We start from the raw sequence: 16,952 nt of genomic DNA, 5'->3' as shown, positions 1-16,952 counted from the left end.
AACTGATCATCTTTCTTAGAACTGCATAGAAGATTTGTAGTAGCTCAGTTCAGTCTGTTCTACAGCATAAATTTCCTCCTGCCTTTCTTTCTCCCTCCAAACTCTGCATTGCTGGAGCCCAAACTTACTGGTCAAAGCCAGACATACTGTAATTGCTTTGGACCAAAAGTTCACACACACTCACCTGTAGGTGGGTTGTAAAGATATCCATTAACTATTTGTGTGTGTCGTGCTGTGCAATTGCTGTAATGTCAAAGAGGTTGTTGCTAATCCAGTACAGCATCCTCACTGGGATGCGGGTTTTTTATTTATAGACCCATTATCTGTCCAGCTTTATTTTATTTCATTTTATGCATTAAAAAATTAAATGTCATCTTTTTTTTAAAAAAAAACAAATTCTATTGTAATTTATTGCTTTTTTCACAGTTCCTGCCATTTCCTAATATATAGTTCATCATTTAAAAAGGATTAGAAATAGGATACAATATTTATGCTCATCAGAAAAGAATCTTTGCTTATAATAGATCTTGAGTTCCCTGCCATTTTAGAGCCACAAAGATACACTACAGAGTGGCTAGTGTATTCTGCTATCCACTTAGTCCACAATTGTCAGTACACATGTATGGCTCATCACAAAAATGAGTTTCATATTGCTATATGATGATACCTGCCTATATAGTGTGTAAACTATATTTTGCATGCCTTGATTGCTTCTTATACACCAGAAATTCCTGGAAAGTAAGATGATACAGTAGTCTTGCTGTAGAATTTCTTTAGGAAATCAAACTAATATTCTCCCTTTAAATTCTGAGAAAATGGAACTATGAGGAAAATGAAACTTATACATAACACCGCACATATTGATCATAACAATGAAAAATATTTAAATAAAAACAAAACCATTATTACCACAAATTTCAAATGCAATATATGTTGACTTCAGTCCAAGTTATAGATGTGTTGAAAAATTAGAACATTGTTATAATTAGTTCAGGGAAAACTCAGAAGTAAACTAACTTAATTTATTTGCATAAATTGCCGTTCTGTTATCTTTAAAACCAAATGCAAATTGTCTCCATCTGATACGATGATGGTTATTTGGCTCAAAAGTGCTTCAATTTGCGTAGCAATCTGGTGTCGTCTCTGCAGTGAGACGATCTCAGGTAACATACAAATCCTGAATTATTCCAGAAATTAGTATGTTTAAAGCATCAATTTAAGTGCTAATTGCAGTAGTAATGAGAAAAAGCAGTACTACTGTGAGATTTGCATCTACTTCCCCATCAGTATGCCCGGAACAGCGGCTGACTGGCAGAGGATTTGGCTGCTAATTAAATAATTGTATGCATGGTAGTGTTCGCGTCTGATTCAATAGATGAAGATTAATCCTCAGATAAATATGTTTGGCTGGTATTGAAATGTCTTAGCAGTTTCTTCAAAAATAGCTTTTGTGTATGGAGCGCATCCATCTCTTTCATGTGTCTTTTTAATATGTCAATAACATAAACTGCTTACACCACACATCTAGATGCATGTAACTGTAAATAAAAATACATTCTGCTACAACATAAAAGGAACCAGTCAAATGTCTTGGCAAGGAAAATGAGCACTGAGGAAACCTTTTATTATACTTTGCTCTTAAATCTTATCACTCTGCTACATGTGTATACCTGCCACATACTTTTAAAAGGGAACCTATGGTAGAAATACGTTGCTGGAATTAATTGGGCTTAAGTTTTCATCTACTTCTTTCTAAACCTACCACTAATCCAATGAAATAAAAATCTGTAGAAAATGCAAATCACTTTGATTAGGAATATAATCAAGTCGTCCAATGAAGGCCACATCCACCAGCAACAGAGTCCAAAAGGATAGACTTCTTCTCCCTTGTGCTGCCTGCCATTGTATACAGGCAAGCAGTATGATGAGAACTGGCATCCTCTAGATCACGGGTGACAAACTCGCTACATCACGTTGCCGTCACGTGACGTTTTGTGTCATTTTTCCCATTTGCAGAGTTGGGGTGGGCGTGGTCTGCACATGACGCATGATGCATCCAGCCCACAGGCTGCAAGTTTGACACCTCTGCTGTAGATGTTGAATTTGAGATTGAGTGTTCTACATACATTCATGTGTATTTACACACTGTTCATTCGCTGACCAGATCTGTATATTACCAAAACAAGAAACAGGCTTACCGCCCAAAAGATATGGCCCACTGCATTACTCAAGAGGGAGAAAGACATAGAAAAAATTAGTGAGTTACGGTGTTGCACTGGCACTGGAGAGATCTAGGTTCAGAACTGTCCTTAGCCTTGGAAGCTCTATGAAGAAAAGTTGGAGGAGGAAGTGCTGTGCACACCACTTTGAAGTCCTGAAAAGGGTAGATGAGGTAGAAACTATGAATAAGGTTTGCATTAGATACACTGGAATTCTGTCATAATAGCTTTATAGGTGTCTGTAATAAACAAACTTGTCTGAGATTCTAGTTCCTTGAATTGATTGTATTGCATTGCCTTAGCAGCCAAGGGAAACCCAACACTAGGGTTTTTCAGAATATTTGAAAGAAAGGAATTTTTCCCAGATTTCCATAACAAAATATTAATTTTTATATTATAATTTGGAGACTCATTTCATTGTTGAAAGAGACCATTTTTACTTTTTTGTTGATATTTAAGTTTCACACCAAGCATTGAATGATGAATTCCTAATTGGAAAAATATGTAAACAGCTAAAAAAGTGTGTATATGCATGTGCTACACTAAATGAGAATTTTCATGTTGTAAGGATGTGATCAGCTCATATAGAGAGATGTATAGTGTTGAGCTTAAGATGCCCTTGCTGCTAAAGATCAGTGAATCAGTGCTAAAGAGTTAGGTAAACAAGATTTTTGTACATATGCTGAATAATAGATTCAAAGACTAGAAAGTCTCCGGTTTTATCCAAAGCAAGAGAAAGTCCATAGTCTTTGTTTTCAGAACCAGAGAATCCACCAATGCTCTCTTATCCAAGAAAACTAGGTATAATAGTAGACCTGCAATGCTGAGCCATGAAGCAGATTACATTCTCCATCTTCAGACTAATTTCTAAGCTGAAGGTCTTACGGCCGCAATAAGTAGCTTAGTTTTTGTATTCTGCTTCACTCCTTTGTCTACAATCTAACCCCAGGGTCTACATCTCTGGGGGATGATGGGCAAATGTTGAGTTTTAGAATATATGTAGGTACTGCACCAAAATGGCTGCTAGATAAATTGCCTATTCCCAAATACTATGGAAGTACAGAATCAGTTTAAGAGAATGCTGCCTTATCTTCTGGTCCCTTTTCCCAAATAATTCTCCCATTCTCTCATACTTAAGTTGGTTCTTTTTAGAACAGGAGGCCATAGTCACCCTTCATTTTATTTTCCGAGAAAAGTTTTGGAGTACATTTGAAGCTAAAAGGGATTTCCTCATTGACATCCTTCAGTCTCAAGAGACTATGATATCATGCTCTGGAAAGAGGTCCTAAAACAGCATCTAGTGTGACTAAAAAGGCCAATTTGAGAGTGGCAATCCCTTCCATATGGAGGGCAGATACATTCTGTCCCCTGCCCAGCCCCCAGGTTTCGCTGGTTCCGGGACTGCCTCTTTGCCTCAGCCTGCCAAACAAGTGTCTCTTCGAATTGGGGAAGGCCCTGCTGCGTCTTTAGCCTCCAAGCTGAACGATCGAAGGTCAAGGTTTCCCAGTTGTTAATGTCCATTCCCAGGGCCTTTAAGTTTTCCTAGAATAAAGGTTATACTGGAGGTTTTTAAATTGCTTCCTTAGCTTGCTGGATTCTATGTTACAACTAAAAATTATGTTTACACTTGTATCTGTTAAAATACTTGCTTGACAAATAAAATAAAATAAAATAAAATAAAATAATAAAATAAATAAAATAAATAAAATAAAATAATAAAATAAAATATAATAAAATAAAATAAATAAAAATAAAATAAATAAAAATAAAAATAAAATAAATAAAAATAAAAATAAATAAATAGGAGAAGTGGGAGAGGGAGGACCCCTAATAGGCACTAAGTAAGAGAAATGCCTGCAGGCATGTTGAAATACAATGAGCCATTTGAGGGGATTCAGGATCTTGTTAGTCTTGTCACTTTTTCTGGGCCAATGACAGCCTAACATTATTATTACATATTTCAACAACATTTCAACCTTGGTAGCTTAAAGGAATTTCACTATTGGAAGTACACTAAGTAGGCTTCTTATGAAGGCCTTCTTAAATGAGAAAATGCATACGAGACTTCAGTACCAGAATTCCAAAATGGAGCCTGGAGGATAACTAATAACTTGAGGATCAATATGATATCCATAAAGTATATTACTATTGTTGTTACACTGATTGCAGTTTGAGGGGAAATCATTCGCATGCTAACCCTTTTTCTGTTGGTAGCAAAAACAATTAAGAGAAAGTCTGACAGTATATTCATTCTTCAACTATTCTCTGAAAACCAAATCAGCATTAAAGGAAATTGAGCACCTAAAAAAACAGACATTTTAACAAAATCTGTTTTGTTATATGTGGTGCAGAGATAGTTGGATTCTCTATGGAATCTATATGTATGGAAGTTGACTCATCAAACATAGCCAGTGATAGAGGTAATCCTCAGGTTAGGATGGCAATTGGGACTGAGATTGCCATTGCTAAATGATGCAATCATAAAGTTCATGTCATGTGACTGCATTGCTCAGCAATTGTCACTGTAGCCTGTAGACCAGACAAGTTGTTCAACAGGAAAAAGTGGATGTCCCAGGCAAGGAGTAGTGAGACATGAGTACTATGGGCAGGCCTGTGGAGAGTAGACAAGCAAGTGAAGGCCATAGGTAGGCTCTAGGGAATTAAGATGGGCAAGGGCCACAGGCAAAACAAGCCAAGGACCATGGACAGGGGTGACATGGAGTGTAAGATCTTCAGGAGATCTCATACTCAGTAATGGGGCTCTTCGGGAGAAAAATCAGCACAGCAACTTAAGAAAGTGACTTGTAACCTTTCCCATTGACTTGTTTATGGGTTGCCAGTAAGGAAGGTTGCAAATCAGTGGTGGGTTGCCCCCGGTTCGCACCGGTTCTATAGAACCGGTAGTAAAACCAGCGGGAAGCCCCACCCACTGACCCTGACATCATGAAAACGCTTCTGCACTTGCGCAGAACAGCACATATGTGCGCTTGGTTCGCTCGCGTGTACGCACAGCCCCATTACGAACCGGTAGTAAAGGTAAATAGAACCCACCCCTGTTGCAAATGATGATCACATGTTGGTAACTCATTGTGATGTTGTAATCATGAGCCATGGTATCTGAACACCTGGCTTGTGACCACAAGGACACTGCGGCAGCTGGAATTTCACAGACCAATCTAAATCCCCCTTATGCTGCAGCGCCATAATTTTGAACAGTCATATATGACTCCTGAATAAGAGGTCATAAGTTGAGGAATACCTGTACTAGTTCTTAGCTCTTATTCAGTTTGCAGGATAGCTTCACCTGATTGAACACATAAACAATTGTTGGGACATCTAATCTGGAAGAGTATAACAAACTATAGCTCATGTAATCATTGATATTTTTAAGAACATTTAATATGTTATGTTATATTTATTATATTTGTATACCGCCCTTCTCCCGAAGGACTCGGAGCGGTGAACAGCCAGCAGATAAAATACAAAAAATACAAAATTTAAAACAATATTAAAATCCAATTAAATTAATTTGGCCCACAGTTAAAACACCCCTACATTAAAACCCATAATTTAACAATTTAAAATTAAAACAATTTAAAGAAGTTAGGTCAGGTCAGCCCGGCTTGATGAAACAGAAACGTCTTTAGGGCACAGCGGAAAGTGCGCAGATCCGGAATCCGCCGAAATGAAGATTCATTTCAAAAAAGCCCAGAAACTTGGAAGTATGGAAACTTTAAATAAGAATTTAGATTTGGAATAATTACGTCAAATAATCCTCTTAATTCTGTATTTGCTTTATCATTAATCAGTGTTTCATTCATGGATTGTGTTGGGGAGATTAACTTAAAATATAATTATAAATAGAATTCAGTAATTGAAAACATTGAAAACATACTTAGCTTAATAAGTGTGTTACTCTTGAGTAGTTCCATGCTTACTTGGATAGAAGTAGCCAAAGCACAGAATATTGATTATAATTATTTGAGTTGTTTTATTAAAGTACTACTGACTTTTGTGGAAATTTAAGGAAAACTTACTTATATATCAGTGATGGCTGAACTTTTCCAGACCAAGTGTGCAAAGTGTGCATGCCTGAATGTGCACGCTCACCTGAACCCCCAAAATGCAACACGTGGGTGGCCCCCACGTATGCCCCCCGCTCCCCCCACATGTGCCCCACCACATGCGCAGCAGAGACCCGATGACCAGCTGGACTGCAGGAGGCGCGCGTGCATGCGCAGCAGAACTGAACTGGGGCGACGGCTTGTGTGCCCACAGAGAGGGCGCTGCGTGCCACCTGTGGCACGCATGCCATAGGTTCGCCATTACAGTTATATATGATTCTCCCAAGGAAGCATTTCTAAATTATCTACATTCCATTTCTATGTAACTTTCGTGACAGATCTTTGGGGGGAAAGCCTGTGTAGGCTCAATTTAATATAATATTTTAATAAAGTTGGAATAACTGGAAAAGTTTGTTTATCTTCTTGCTCTTTGCTCTTTTCACAGGCTTGGCATTACTTGTCCCACTTGCCGGTAATAGAGATTAGTATGATTATTAAAGGTTGCTGGGATGACACAGTCCACGAACAAAAGGAAATGATTGTCCCAATGTTGTCAATGAACATTCGGGATGATAAAAAATGGTTAAAATTGCATGCAGATCAAGAATATGTTCTCCAGATTAACTTGCATAGACTGCGTATTGGTTTCACCAAGGTAAGGTATCCTAGGGTATCGCTTAATACCCATTTTTATTTTTTTCCATCTACTGTATATTTTAGAGTCATTATAGTAGACTTATAGCAAATCAGTTTTATATTTAATTAATATAATTAATTAATATTTTGATGTTATATGGCTGATGTTTTTTCTATTAACAACTTTATTATCAGTTGTGCAAAAGGTAATATCTTGATAATTGAGTCCTATTTTACTCCATCTGGTCCCATTCTTTCATACTGTTTTGAAAAAATATTGTCAAAACTGTATGCCATGTGAATAAATAAGTACGTGGATCTCTTTATGTATTATTTTAAAATAATGTTATTACAGTGTTTAAAAAGAAACAGAGAAAATAATATACCGAAGCAAATTAAGACTGTAATACATATACACCCAACAAATTAATTAGCTATTAAGTTAGAATATCAAAACAAACAAAAGGGAAAAAATAAACCTCTAAAAATGATATAATAAATTGACATAAAACAACTAAACATATCACATATTTATTTAATAACAATAAATCTAATGATGCATATAAATTATTTTTCTGAAATACTATAAAATCTATGCCAATGGTTACACTATCATTTTTATGAGGAAAAAAATTAGCTTTTTCAAAGATTGACAATACATACAATATTTCTTGAATTCAGTCTTTAATAACTGAAGTTATAGTAGTTGCCTAGCCTCAGTATTGTCTATTTCTCGTATCAAAGATAGCCAGTGTTCCTGAAGAACAGCCATTTCTGTATTTTACATTTTAATATGGAGAATAGATTTATGTGGCAGTCTTAAATTATATTTTCAGGGCAAGCAAGACACCAAAGCAATTGCACCTCGATTCCCTAAAGTCAAGGAGGAAGGATGGTTTGTGATCCTAGGAGAAGTGGACAAAAAAGAGCTGGTGGCTCTGAAAAGAGTGGGCTATGTCAGAAATCAGAGTGTGATCTCAGTTGCTTTTTATACCCCAGAAATTCCTGGAAGGTAAGATGATGTAGCTTGGGTTTTTAAATTATTATTTTGAAAGAAGATTGATTTGGAAATGAAAACCAATGTCCTTTCTTCTCTTCCAGATATATCTACACATTGTATCTTATGAGTGACAGTTACCTCGGAATTGACCAACAGTATGACATTTTTCTCAACGTCTTACCAGCTAGCACCTCAGCACAGGTCAACACTGAAATCTCTGATACTTTTAATGACTTAGGCTTGAAATAATATGCCATATGGACTTTCCTTTTCTAGCATTTTCACTCGGGGAATAGGGAAGTATGTTTGCCTTAGTGCAATCAGCATCCAGCTTCAACACCAGAAAATTGAAAATGACTGCTGTATTGATTCTGATGACAGAGTTAGCCTCAGTGGCCTTTTTGACCTGATAAACCAGTTGCATTTTTAAACATTAGTTTTGTAGCCTTGTAAAAGCGGGTCGGTTTTTCTATTGATATAAATGCCACTGTTCCTTCCAGACAGATTGGTATTTGTCAGGAATAGACATTTTAATTGGCAAGAACTAATTTTTCCATTACTTGTCAGGCAGTCGTGCTTGCAACCGCTTCTCGAGATCCAAAGATACAATTTGTATAGATATAAAGGAGCTACCTGTGCAACTGAAGAAGCCACTACAGTAACTACTGCTCCAAAAGAGATGAGTTGATAACATCACAAGACAGTTTCAGCGATGTGGACATGGCCAGTGGATTTCACTCACAGCCATTTGGTACATCTAATCCATTACCTACCCTAATAATAAAAAAGATTGCTAGGATATATCACAAGATTTTGTAATTGAAGACAAACCCTTGTGACAAATTTGTCATTTCACAATTTTCTATGTGAAATATGTATGACATGGAAATAAAGTTCAGCACTTAAGAACATTGTGTGTTTGTAGAGTCACTGGAACCTCAAGAATTTCACTAGTCAGTGTATATGTTATGAGCTCCGATTTTCCAGCAGTGTAAAAATAATCAAGTTGATATGGGGAGCATAAAAGAAATCAAGTATATCTTATTAAGCATTTAAAGGGTTTCTGGCCCACCTTTCAAAACACACGGCATCAAAAATTTATTTTTGCAAAAAAAGAAAGTATTGTAAAAAAAAACATTAAAAAAGAAATGTTCACTTCCAAAGTGGACATGTCCAAAGTGATTAATTAAATCTTGCAATAAATATAAAAAGTTCAGAGAATAAATTGCAATGCAATTTTTGCAATATGCACAAGTTGATACACATTGGTATGTGGAATTCTATATACAGGGCTTGGAATACTTGTCTAAGAAATATTTTTAGAGGAAAGTAATTTATTGTTAGAACAAAGTAAGCCTTCTGTAGTGGTAAAGATTTTAGTAATAAAAACTGCTTATTTTACTTTAGTGAATTTTTGGGAGGCCTGAATAAAAACCAAATGCAGTAGTTCAGACTTTTCTCCTAACTATCACCTAATTAGTAGCAGGGGCAAGCAGTTAATTTTATATTAAAGTAATACATAGCATAGTACGTAACACTTAAGTTTTCTGACTTTTAACAGAAGATTCCTCATTCTTTCTTGTGTTACTCCATATCCTTTGGCATTATTTTTATAGTAATCAGAAAATAAATATTTTGTTCCAAGTTTCCAGTTGTAAGGAACTGAATTATTCAAAACAATATATAGCACAAAAACCTCATGTTATCTTATTTTGTTCTAGGCTCAGAATTTTCAAAAGTGGTTTTTCATACTTGGAATGTTTTAAGCCCAACTTATTGTTATGATTGTTTGCAAAGTCAGCCAGATGTTTAGACTGGATTTGGCATTCTTATCCCACTTATTGAGTCTTTCCCAAGGACGTGGGATAGGGAGATGTTCTTGTTTGATGGTATTAAAGGTGTCATCAGCAGGATATAAGTTGTTCCAAGTAACACTGCCTTTTATTTATTTATTTATTTATTTATTTATTTATTTATTTATTTAATTTCTATACCGCCCTTCTCCCGAAGGACTCAAGGCGGTGTACAGCCTGATTAAAAGCACTTTTGCACTTGACTGTGCTTTTGTCAATGCAATGATGTTCAAGTACTACTCCAGATGTTTTGGGATTGCACCCAAGCCACCTGTTGTTACTAATCAGTGGTGAAATCCAAATTTTTTTACTACTGGTTCTGTGGGTGTGGTTTGCTGGGCGTGGTGTGGTGTGGCTTGGTGGGCGTGGCAGGAGAAGGATACTGCAAAATCTCCATTCCCACCCACTCCAGGGGAAGGATACTGCAAAATCCCCATTCCCTCCCCACTCCTGAGGGAAGGATATTGTAAAATCTCCATTCCCACCCCACTCTGGGACCAGCAAGAGGTGGCATTTGCCAGTTCTCCGAACTACTCAAAATTTCTGCTACCGGTTCGCCGAACTACTCAAAATTTCCACTACCAGTTCTCCAGAACCTGTCAGAACCTGCTGGATTTCACCCCTGCTACTAATGCTATCTTTGTTTTCTTCTGCTACACACATTTTATTTGCAGATCTTTGTATTTTGTGATTTTTGCCAGTTCTTTCTCTTCTATTTTGTTGTCAGGTACTTCCACCTTCTGTTAGCCAAACTTTTTTTGTCTTTCTTAACAGTTGTTAAGCCTGGGTGTTGCGTGGCAGATGCTTATCTGTCTGAATTCTAAGAGCCCAGAATTAGCTTAATTAATTAATACTGTACTATATAATTAATAATGTACTATAATTAGTATAGTATAGCAATACTATAGTATAGTATTTTGTTCACAGCCACAATACAATAAAGGTGCGAGGCAACATAATAAAAATTATGAATTTATCAGAAAGGCATTATTAGCATTTATCTTAATCTTCACTTTTGAAGAGTGTTCCACAGAACTTAGATGCAATATTTAAGTGGCTCAGACAATTAATTACTCTGCAAGATTGTTACCAAGGTTCATTCTCACCTACTGTCTTCAGTTCACTCAGCTCTAAACAAACTGGATTTTATTCAGATTTGCTTGTCTCCAAATAAAAGGGGTTTTTCCCTTTATAAAAAGAGTCACTATCCAAGATAAGTTCTTATTGCAAAAAGATTAAGATGACATTCATGCTCCTGCAGTCACGCACGTCAAGACCTATACTGATTCACAAAAGCTTCTGAAACAGTTTTTCTACTGGCCACAGCAATGCTGGCAGTCCCAGGTACCATCGTAACCTAAGGATCATGCGGGTTATTAAATGAGGACCTCAAGTTTTCACGGCTTCCAATTTCCTGCTGGCTTCCCCATTGCCTTTGCTTGTGGAAAACTAACAGAGGGCATCAGAAACTGCAATCATGTGACTATTGCTCAATGCAATATACAGTAATCATAAGCCAGGTGCCAACCACCCAAATTGCAATCACATGACCAAAGAGTCACTGAGACGGTCAGAACTATGAGGATCACTCATATTCGTTCTGCACATTGTTACTTTGAATGGTTGCTAAGTGAATGGTCATAACTTGATAACTGCCTGTAAACAAAAATCATCATCTTTTCTCTGTTCCTCTCCCTTCCCATTCCAGTCTTCCCCATTGAAGGGAGAATTCTTTAAGCAAAGTGTTACAATTTAATCTCAGTTACTGATTAAATCAAATACTCTGAATATAAAGGGGTTCTTTAGAAAGAATTACCGTACATTTGTACCTAAAGACAAAAAAATTGCCTATTTATATGCTTCTGAATATTTAGATGGTCATTGCCATTTCATATTACTTGCTTGCCACCCCTGATTCTCAAATGGCAATAATTTGGTCAATATTGCTTGTTAATGCATCAGATTTAATTCCAAAAAAAGATGCTTTGGAGCACAGAGGGATATGATTGTAACATCTATCTGCAATTCTTTAAAACGCTGCATCTTAGGGGGCACCATGCAGCTGGTTGAATGAATTGCAAACAGCTGCTACATTTGGGTCCCCATGCATTCCAAAGCAACTGTATGGAACAGAATCTGAAGCACTGCATCATTGTACTTGTTGGCGTTCATTGTGAATTGGTCTGTATTTTATTTTGGGATAATATTTTCAATTTTAAAAAAAGATTATATGAGCAGCTCAGGCAATGCTACAAAAATAACAAACTAAGCGTAGTGATAGAATGATTAATTCCAGATGAGGAAAAAAAATAGTAGGTTACAGAAACATTTTGACAGTGTTATCAATGGGGGGAGGGGGTGTTAAATTATGTTTTTAAGGATCACTGATCTAGGCTGCCTCTTGGGTTTTCTTGAAGGAGATGCGTATAAATGCAATTTATAAAATGTGCATGGGGTGTAATTTTTTTTAATGAAAACAAGAGATGCTTCTCCAACAAACTCAAATCGAAATATCAGTGTTGCAAAATACCAGAGTGGACTAATCAATGCTCAACTTACTTCATTAGTTTTAATTTATCTCTGTTTAATATAATGAGTATTTCTGCCTGATTATTATACATTACTACATTATTTTACATGTTTTACTTGTGATATTCTACTAGGTCTTGGTGAAGATAATGTAAATTGATGATCTTCAGTTTTAGTTAACCATTTTGGATTTTATATATCTGAAAAGATGACTGGCAGCAATGTTAGTTTATCTGATTTTAGAATGAATAATTTTTGGATTTCTGGATTATTTTGAGAAAGATGTCTAAGAAATTTACTGCTTAGATATCTTTGTTTCTTCCTCTATAGAAAAAAAAATTCTCCAAAGAGGAAATAATCTCTATACATTACAGATTCTCCAGAGATCATATTGCATAACAAATATATTGTCTAAGAATCTTGGTTCTGGTGAAGTTCCAAATTGTTCGTGGTAACTTGATTCTTCTGTTCTCTAAATTGATGAGTCCTCTTAATGAACCATTTATCTCTGGAAAATTACAATCTTCTCTGCTCTTGGTAATCGAAGGAAGTTCTTTTCTTTTCTTTTTTTTTTTTTTTGCACTTTATATGGTATACTAGTAGTTCTCCTTTAGAACTCCCTTATGAAATACACTTAGAAACAGTAGATCATATTTTAAGAAATCCCCATGTAATTTTAAAAATCTGTCCATTTATTTATCTGCAATTAAAACCCATTAAATGTTAAAATCACTACAATTTTATGTAGATATATGCATTGTATTTTTAAAGAAACATAATGGCATTATATTACACAATATAACACAGGGTTTTACTTCAAATACATATTTCTATGAGGATTGATTCATGTTCCCCTTGTAGTAATGCTTTATACTCTCATAAACTGTAGTAGTAGTTTCTAATATACTCAATTTAATTTTAAAATACAGCTCCAGATATATTAGAATCAATTCACCATCTCTTTCTACCATTTTAATAAGGCCCTCAAAACTACTCCAGAATCCGATGCTTCTGGAACAAACTTAGGGCATACATTAAGGCGGTGATAAAAAAGGAACAAAGGAGAATGAAGAAAGGCAAGCGGATACCCATTGACAATACATAATGCTATCCAATTATTTAGAATAAAACACAAAACATTTAGAAGAAAAAAGCACAGACAAATTCAGAATGGAAATTAAAGTTCAAAAGTGATTATATTTCTATATATTCCATGTCATGGGCTATTCTCTTCATGCTCTTTCAGTGACACTCGTCCTGGTTTTGCTTTATCACTTATTAACAAATTGTAAAGTATTCCTGCAAGTTCCTTTTGAGTTTTAAAGTACTTATGCATTAAGCAGAAATAAGCATGTTTAACGGGTAAGTAGCATTAACCTAGGGAAAATCTTTCACACTAGGCACGGTAACCTCTTCCTTGCCACTAAGTGTTAATCTCTTCTGTTCCGAGCAGGTTTCAGATGCCAATAACAGTTGGAGAAAGGTTGGTGAGATTTTTTTTTTTTTTTTTGCATGCAACTTTATTTGACCGCAGATCTATATCATTAGGGACTAATTACTCTGTGTAATATTGCTACCAAGGTCAGTTTCTGACAAATGTTCATTGTTGTCTTTTCAAGGATGTTAAAAATTACGTTTTACTGAAATCATTATGTAGAAATCCAAATGTGGATGCTCTTCTGTTTGATTCAAGAGAAGATGTTTGTATAGGAGAGTGTCTTCCTATTGAAACATTTCACTCTTCTTGTTCCAAGTGTTTAACATTTTTCAAACAAGTATTTTTCTAAAAGCCATTAAGTATCCTTTGGGACCATATCTCAGTGGCAGAATATATGGTTTGCAGGTTCCTGGTATTTCCGGAGTTTGTCTTTTTAAAAAAATCCTTTCTGGTAGTAGAGGAAGGCTTCTTGTGTGATCTGGGAGAGCTGCTGCTGCTACTTAAAATAACTCAGTCTCGAATCAACTTTATCTGAAAAACAGAGTGATGGCAATATGGAAGGTAAATGTAGTGATGGCAATATGGAAAGTAAAAAAGAAATTTCTTTGTGTAGGAAGTTTCCTTTTAAGAATCCTTGAGAAATTCCAATGTGAAATGGCTGGTCTTCTAACAAAATAAATAAATGAATAGCAAATCCTTAAAGTTGACTCTACTAGAAGACTGTATTCCAAGTGGTCAATACTGCATTATTTTTAAGAGGCTTTCTTAAGTAAAGAACTCAAATTATTGTGAGTTTTTGCAGACATGTTAAAGGTAAAATGATTGCAGGTGAACAAAGACTTTGGATTTTATTTCAAAAAAGTGCACAGAAGCCCAAATGCAGAACCTCTGCTTTAAAGAGTCTTTTCATGAGATACTAAACTGCCCTTTTCAGATGACATGCAATTCTGGGGAAAGACCTAGAAAAGTTCACATTTGCATTCTTTTCTCTTCCAAAGCACCATTTTTTAATCAAATCCAAAGCAATATTAAGAGCCATAAAATTTTGTAAAGAAGGTGACATGATAGCAGTGTTCCAATATCCAAGGGATTGTCATAAAGAAGAGGGGGATAACCTATTCTCCATAGCACCTGAAGGCAGGACAAGAAGCAATGGATGGAAACTAATCAAGGAGAGAAGCAACCTAGAACTAAGGAGAAATTTCCTGACAGAACAATTAATCAGTGGATAAGGATAAGGATAATTTTATTTCTATACCGCCCCTCTCCCGAAGGACTCGGGGCGGTGTATAGCCAGGTAAAAACAAAATACAAATATCACAATTTAAATTTAAAAATTATTAATAGTATTACATTCAGGGCCAATTAGCTAAAAAACCCAAAAATTTAAGAATTCCAAATTTAAAACTCAATTATGAAGCTAGCCCTGCCTGTCGGAAGAGCAGGGTCTTAAGAGCACAGCGGAAAACTCGGAGGTCAGAGATCTTGCATATGTCCGTGGGCAGTTCATTCCAAAGGGCAGGTGCCCCCACAGAGAAGACTCTCCCCCCTGGGTGTCGCCAGCCGACATAATTTGGCCGACGGCACCCTGAGGAGTCCCTCTCTGTGGGAGCGAACTGGTCGGTGGGAGGCTATCGGTGGCAGAAGGCAGTCTCGTAGGTACCCAGGTCCTGAGCCATGGAGCGCTTTAAAGGTGGTAACCAGCACCGTGAATCGCACCCGGAAGACCACTGGGAGCCAGTGCAGCTCGCGCAGGAGAGGTGTTACATGGGCACAACAAGTTGCACCCATAATTACCCGCGCGGCCGCATTCTGGACCAGTTGGAGCCTCCGAGTGCTCTTCAAGGGGAGCCCCATGTAAAGAACATTACAGTATTCCAGCCGGGCGGTAACAAGGGTGTGAGTGACTGTGCGCAAGGCATCCCGGTCCAGAAAGGGACGCAACTGGAGAATCAGGCGGACCTGATAAAAAGCCCCCCTGGCCATGGCCGTCATATGCTCTTCTAAAGACAGCCGTGCATCCAGGAGGACGGCCAGATTGCGAGCCCTCTCTGTGGGGGGTAGAGATTAACCCCCTATAGACAGCGATGGCGTCAGCTGACTATACTGGGACGCCGGTAGCCACAGCCACTCGGTCTTGGGAGGGTTGAGTCTGAGCCTATTTCTCCCCATCCAGACCCGTACGGCCTCCAGGCAGCGGGACATCATGTCAAGGGCATCATTGGGATGGTCTGGGGTGGAGATGTACAGCTGAGTGTCATCAGTGTGATGCTCCAACACTGGAAGTTTTTTTAAGAAGAGATTGGACAACCATTTGTTTCCTGCCTGAGCAAGGTCCCTTCCACCTGTGTTATTCTATTATATAACAGAGCAGGTCGTGCTACAGAGAAATGAAAATCACTTCTATGCCCATTCCATTTTTTTCAGTACAAATATTCCTGAATAGGAATTATCCTGTAGATCTGATATATTGAGACTTTCAACATTTTTGGAATAAAATCCCTTACAAAATACTCCTGAGAAAATTTAGGAATGAAAAAGTAGAAGGGTAGATTATTACAAGGACAGTTTACTTAAATGAACAGAGGCAGACATAAATGAATACTTGTCAGAATATAAAGATTTTAAGCAATGGACGTCCTAAATATTTGTATTCAGATTTCTACTTTGTAACTTGATTTAGGGATGGGTAAACACCAACAATATGGAAAGATGCTTTAGGAGCATTTCGTTAAGTAGAAATAAAGAAAATTAATATGTAAACAGTACTAGCAGGTTCAGTAATCCTAACATGACGACAAATAAAAGGGATATTGAAACTATACTTGATAGTTCAAAGTTAGGCCAGGGCACAGAACAAAGAGTCCAAAAATGAAAGAGCTAATTTATCCATCAAGATTTATACAAATAAAATTTTGCAACCACATCTGCAATGTTCTGTACCATTGTTGCTTGCTACAGAATTGTAGATGGAAGAGAGGGGGGGAGAGAGAAGAAAGGAAAAAGAAAGAAAGAGAAAGAAAGAAAGAAAGAAAGAAAGAAAGAAAGAAAGAAAGAAAGAAAGAAAGAAAGAAAGAAAGAAAGAAAGAAAGAAAGAAAAAGAATCCATAATCATCAGAAGAAAGAGGAATGCCCTAATGAAGACAAAACTTGGACTTGATTTTAGGAGGGGAAAGTAGTGATTGAGGAAAAAAACAATGATTTACAACTACA

General features: G+C 36.7%; 1 protein-coding gene across 1 annotated transcript in view; it reads left to right on the top strand.

The window, feature by feature from the left end:
* Positions 1–8,828, top strand: part of ASCC3 (activating signal cointegrator 1 complex subunit 3) — a 211,215-nt gene extending 202,387 nt beyond the window's left edge. The window contains exons 40-42 of the mRNA XM_060689118.2: positions 6,729–6,938; positions 7,756–7,931; positions 8,021–8,828. Coding sequence (XP_060545101.2) covers positions 6,729–6,938; positions 7,756–7,931; positions 8,021–8,168 — 534 coding nt within the window. The 3' untranslated portion in view covers positions 8,169–8,828. The remainder of the gene's footprint in view (positions 1–6,728; positions 6,939–7,755; positions 7,932–8,020) is intronic.
* The last annotated feature ends 8,124 nt before the right edge of the window (positions 8,829–16,952 follow it).

The sequence above is a fragment of the Pantherophis guttatus genome, chromosome 1 (assembly GCF_059756535.1).
Source record: "Pantherophis guttatus breed Tessera chromosome 1, ASM5975653v1, whole genome shotgun sequence".
In the NCBI taxonomy this organism is placed as follows: domain Eukaryota; kingdom Metazoa; phylum Chordata; class Lepidosauria; order Squamata; family Colubridae; genus Pantherophis; species Pantherophis guttatus.
The sequence above is the reverse complement of the archived record's forward strand: the minus strand, read 5'-3'. Positions and strand labels throughout refer to the sequence as shown.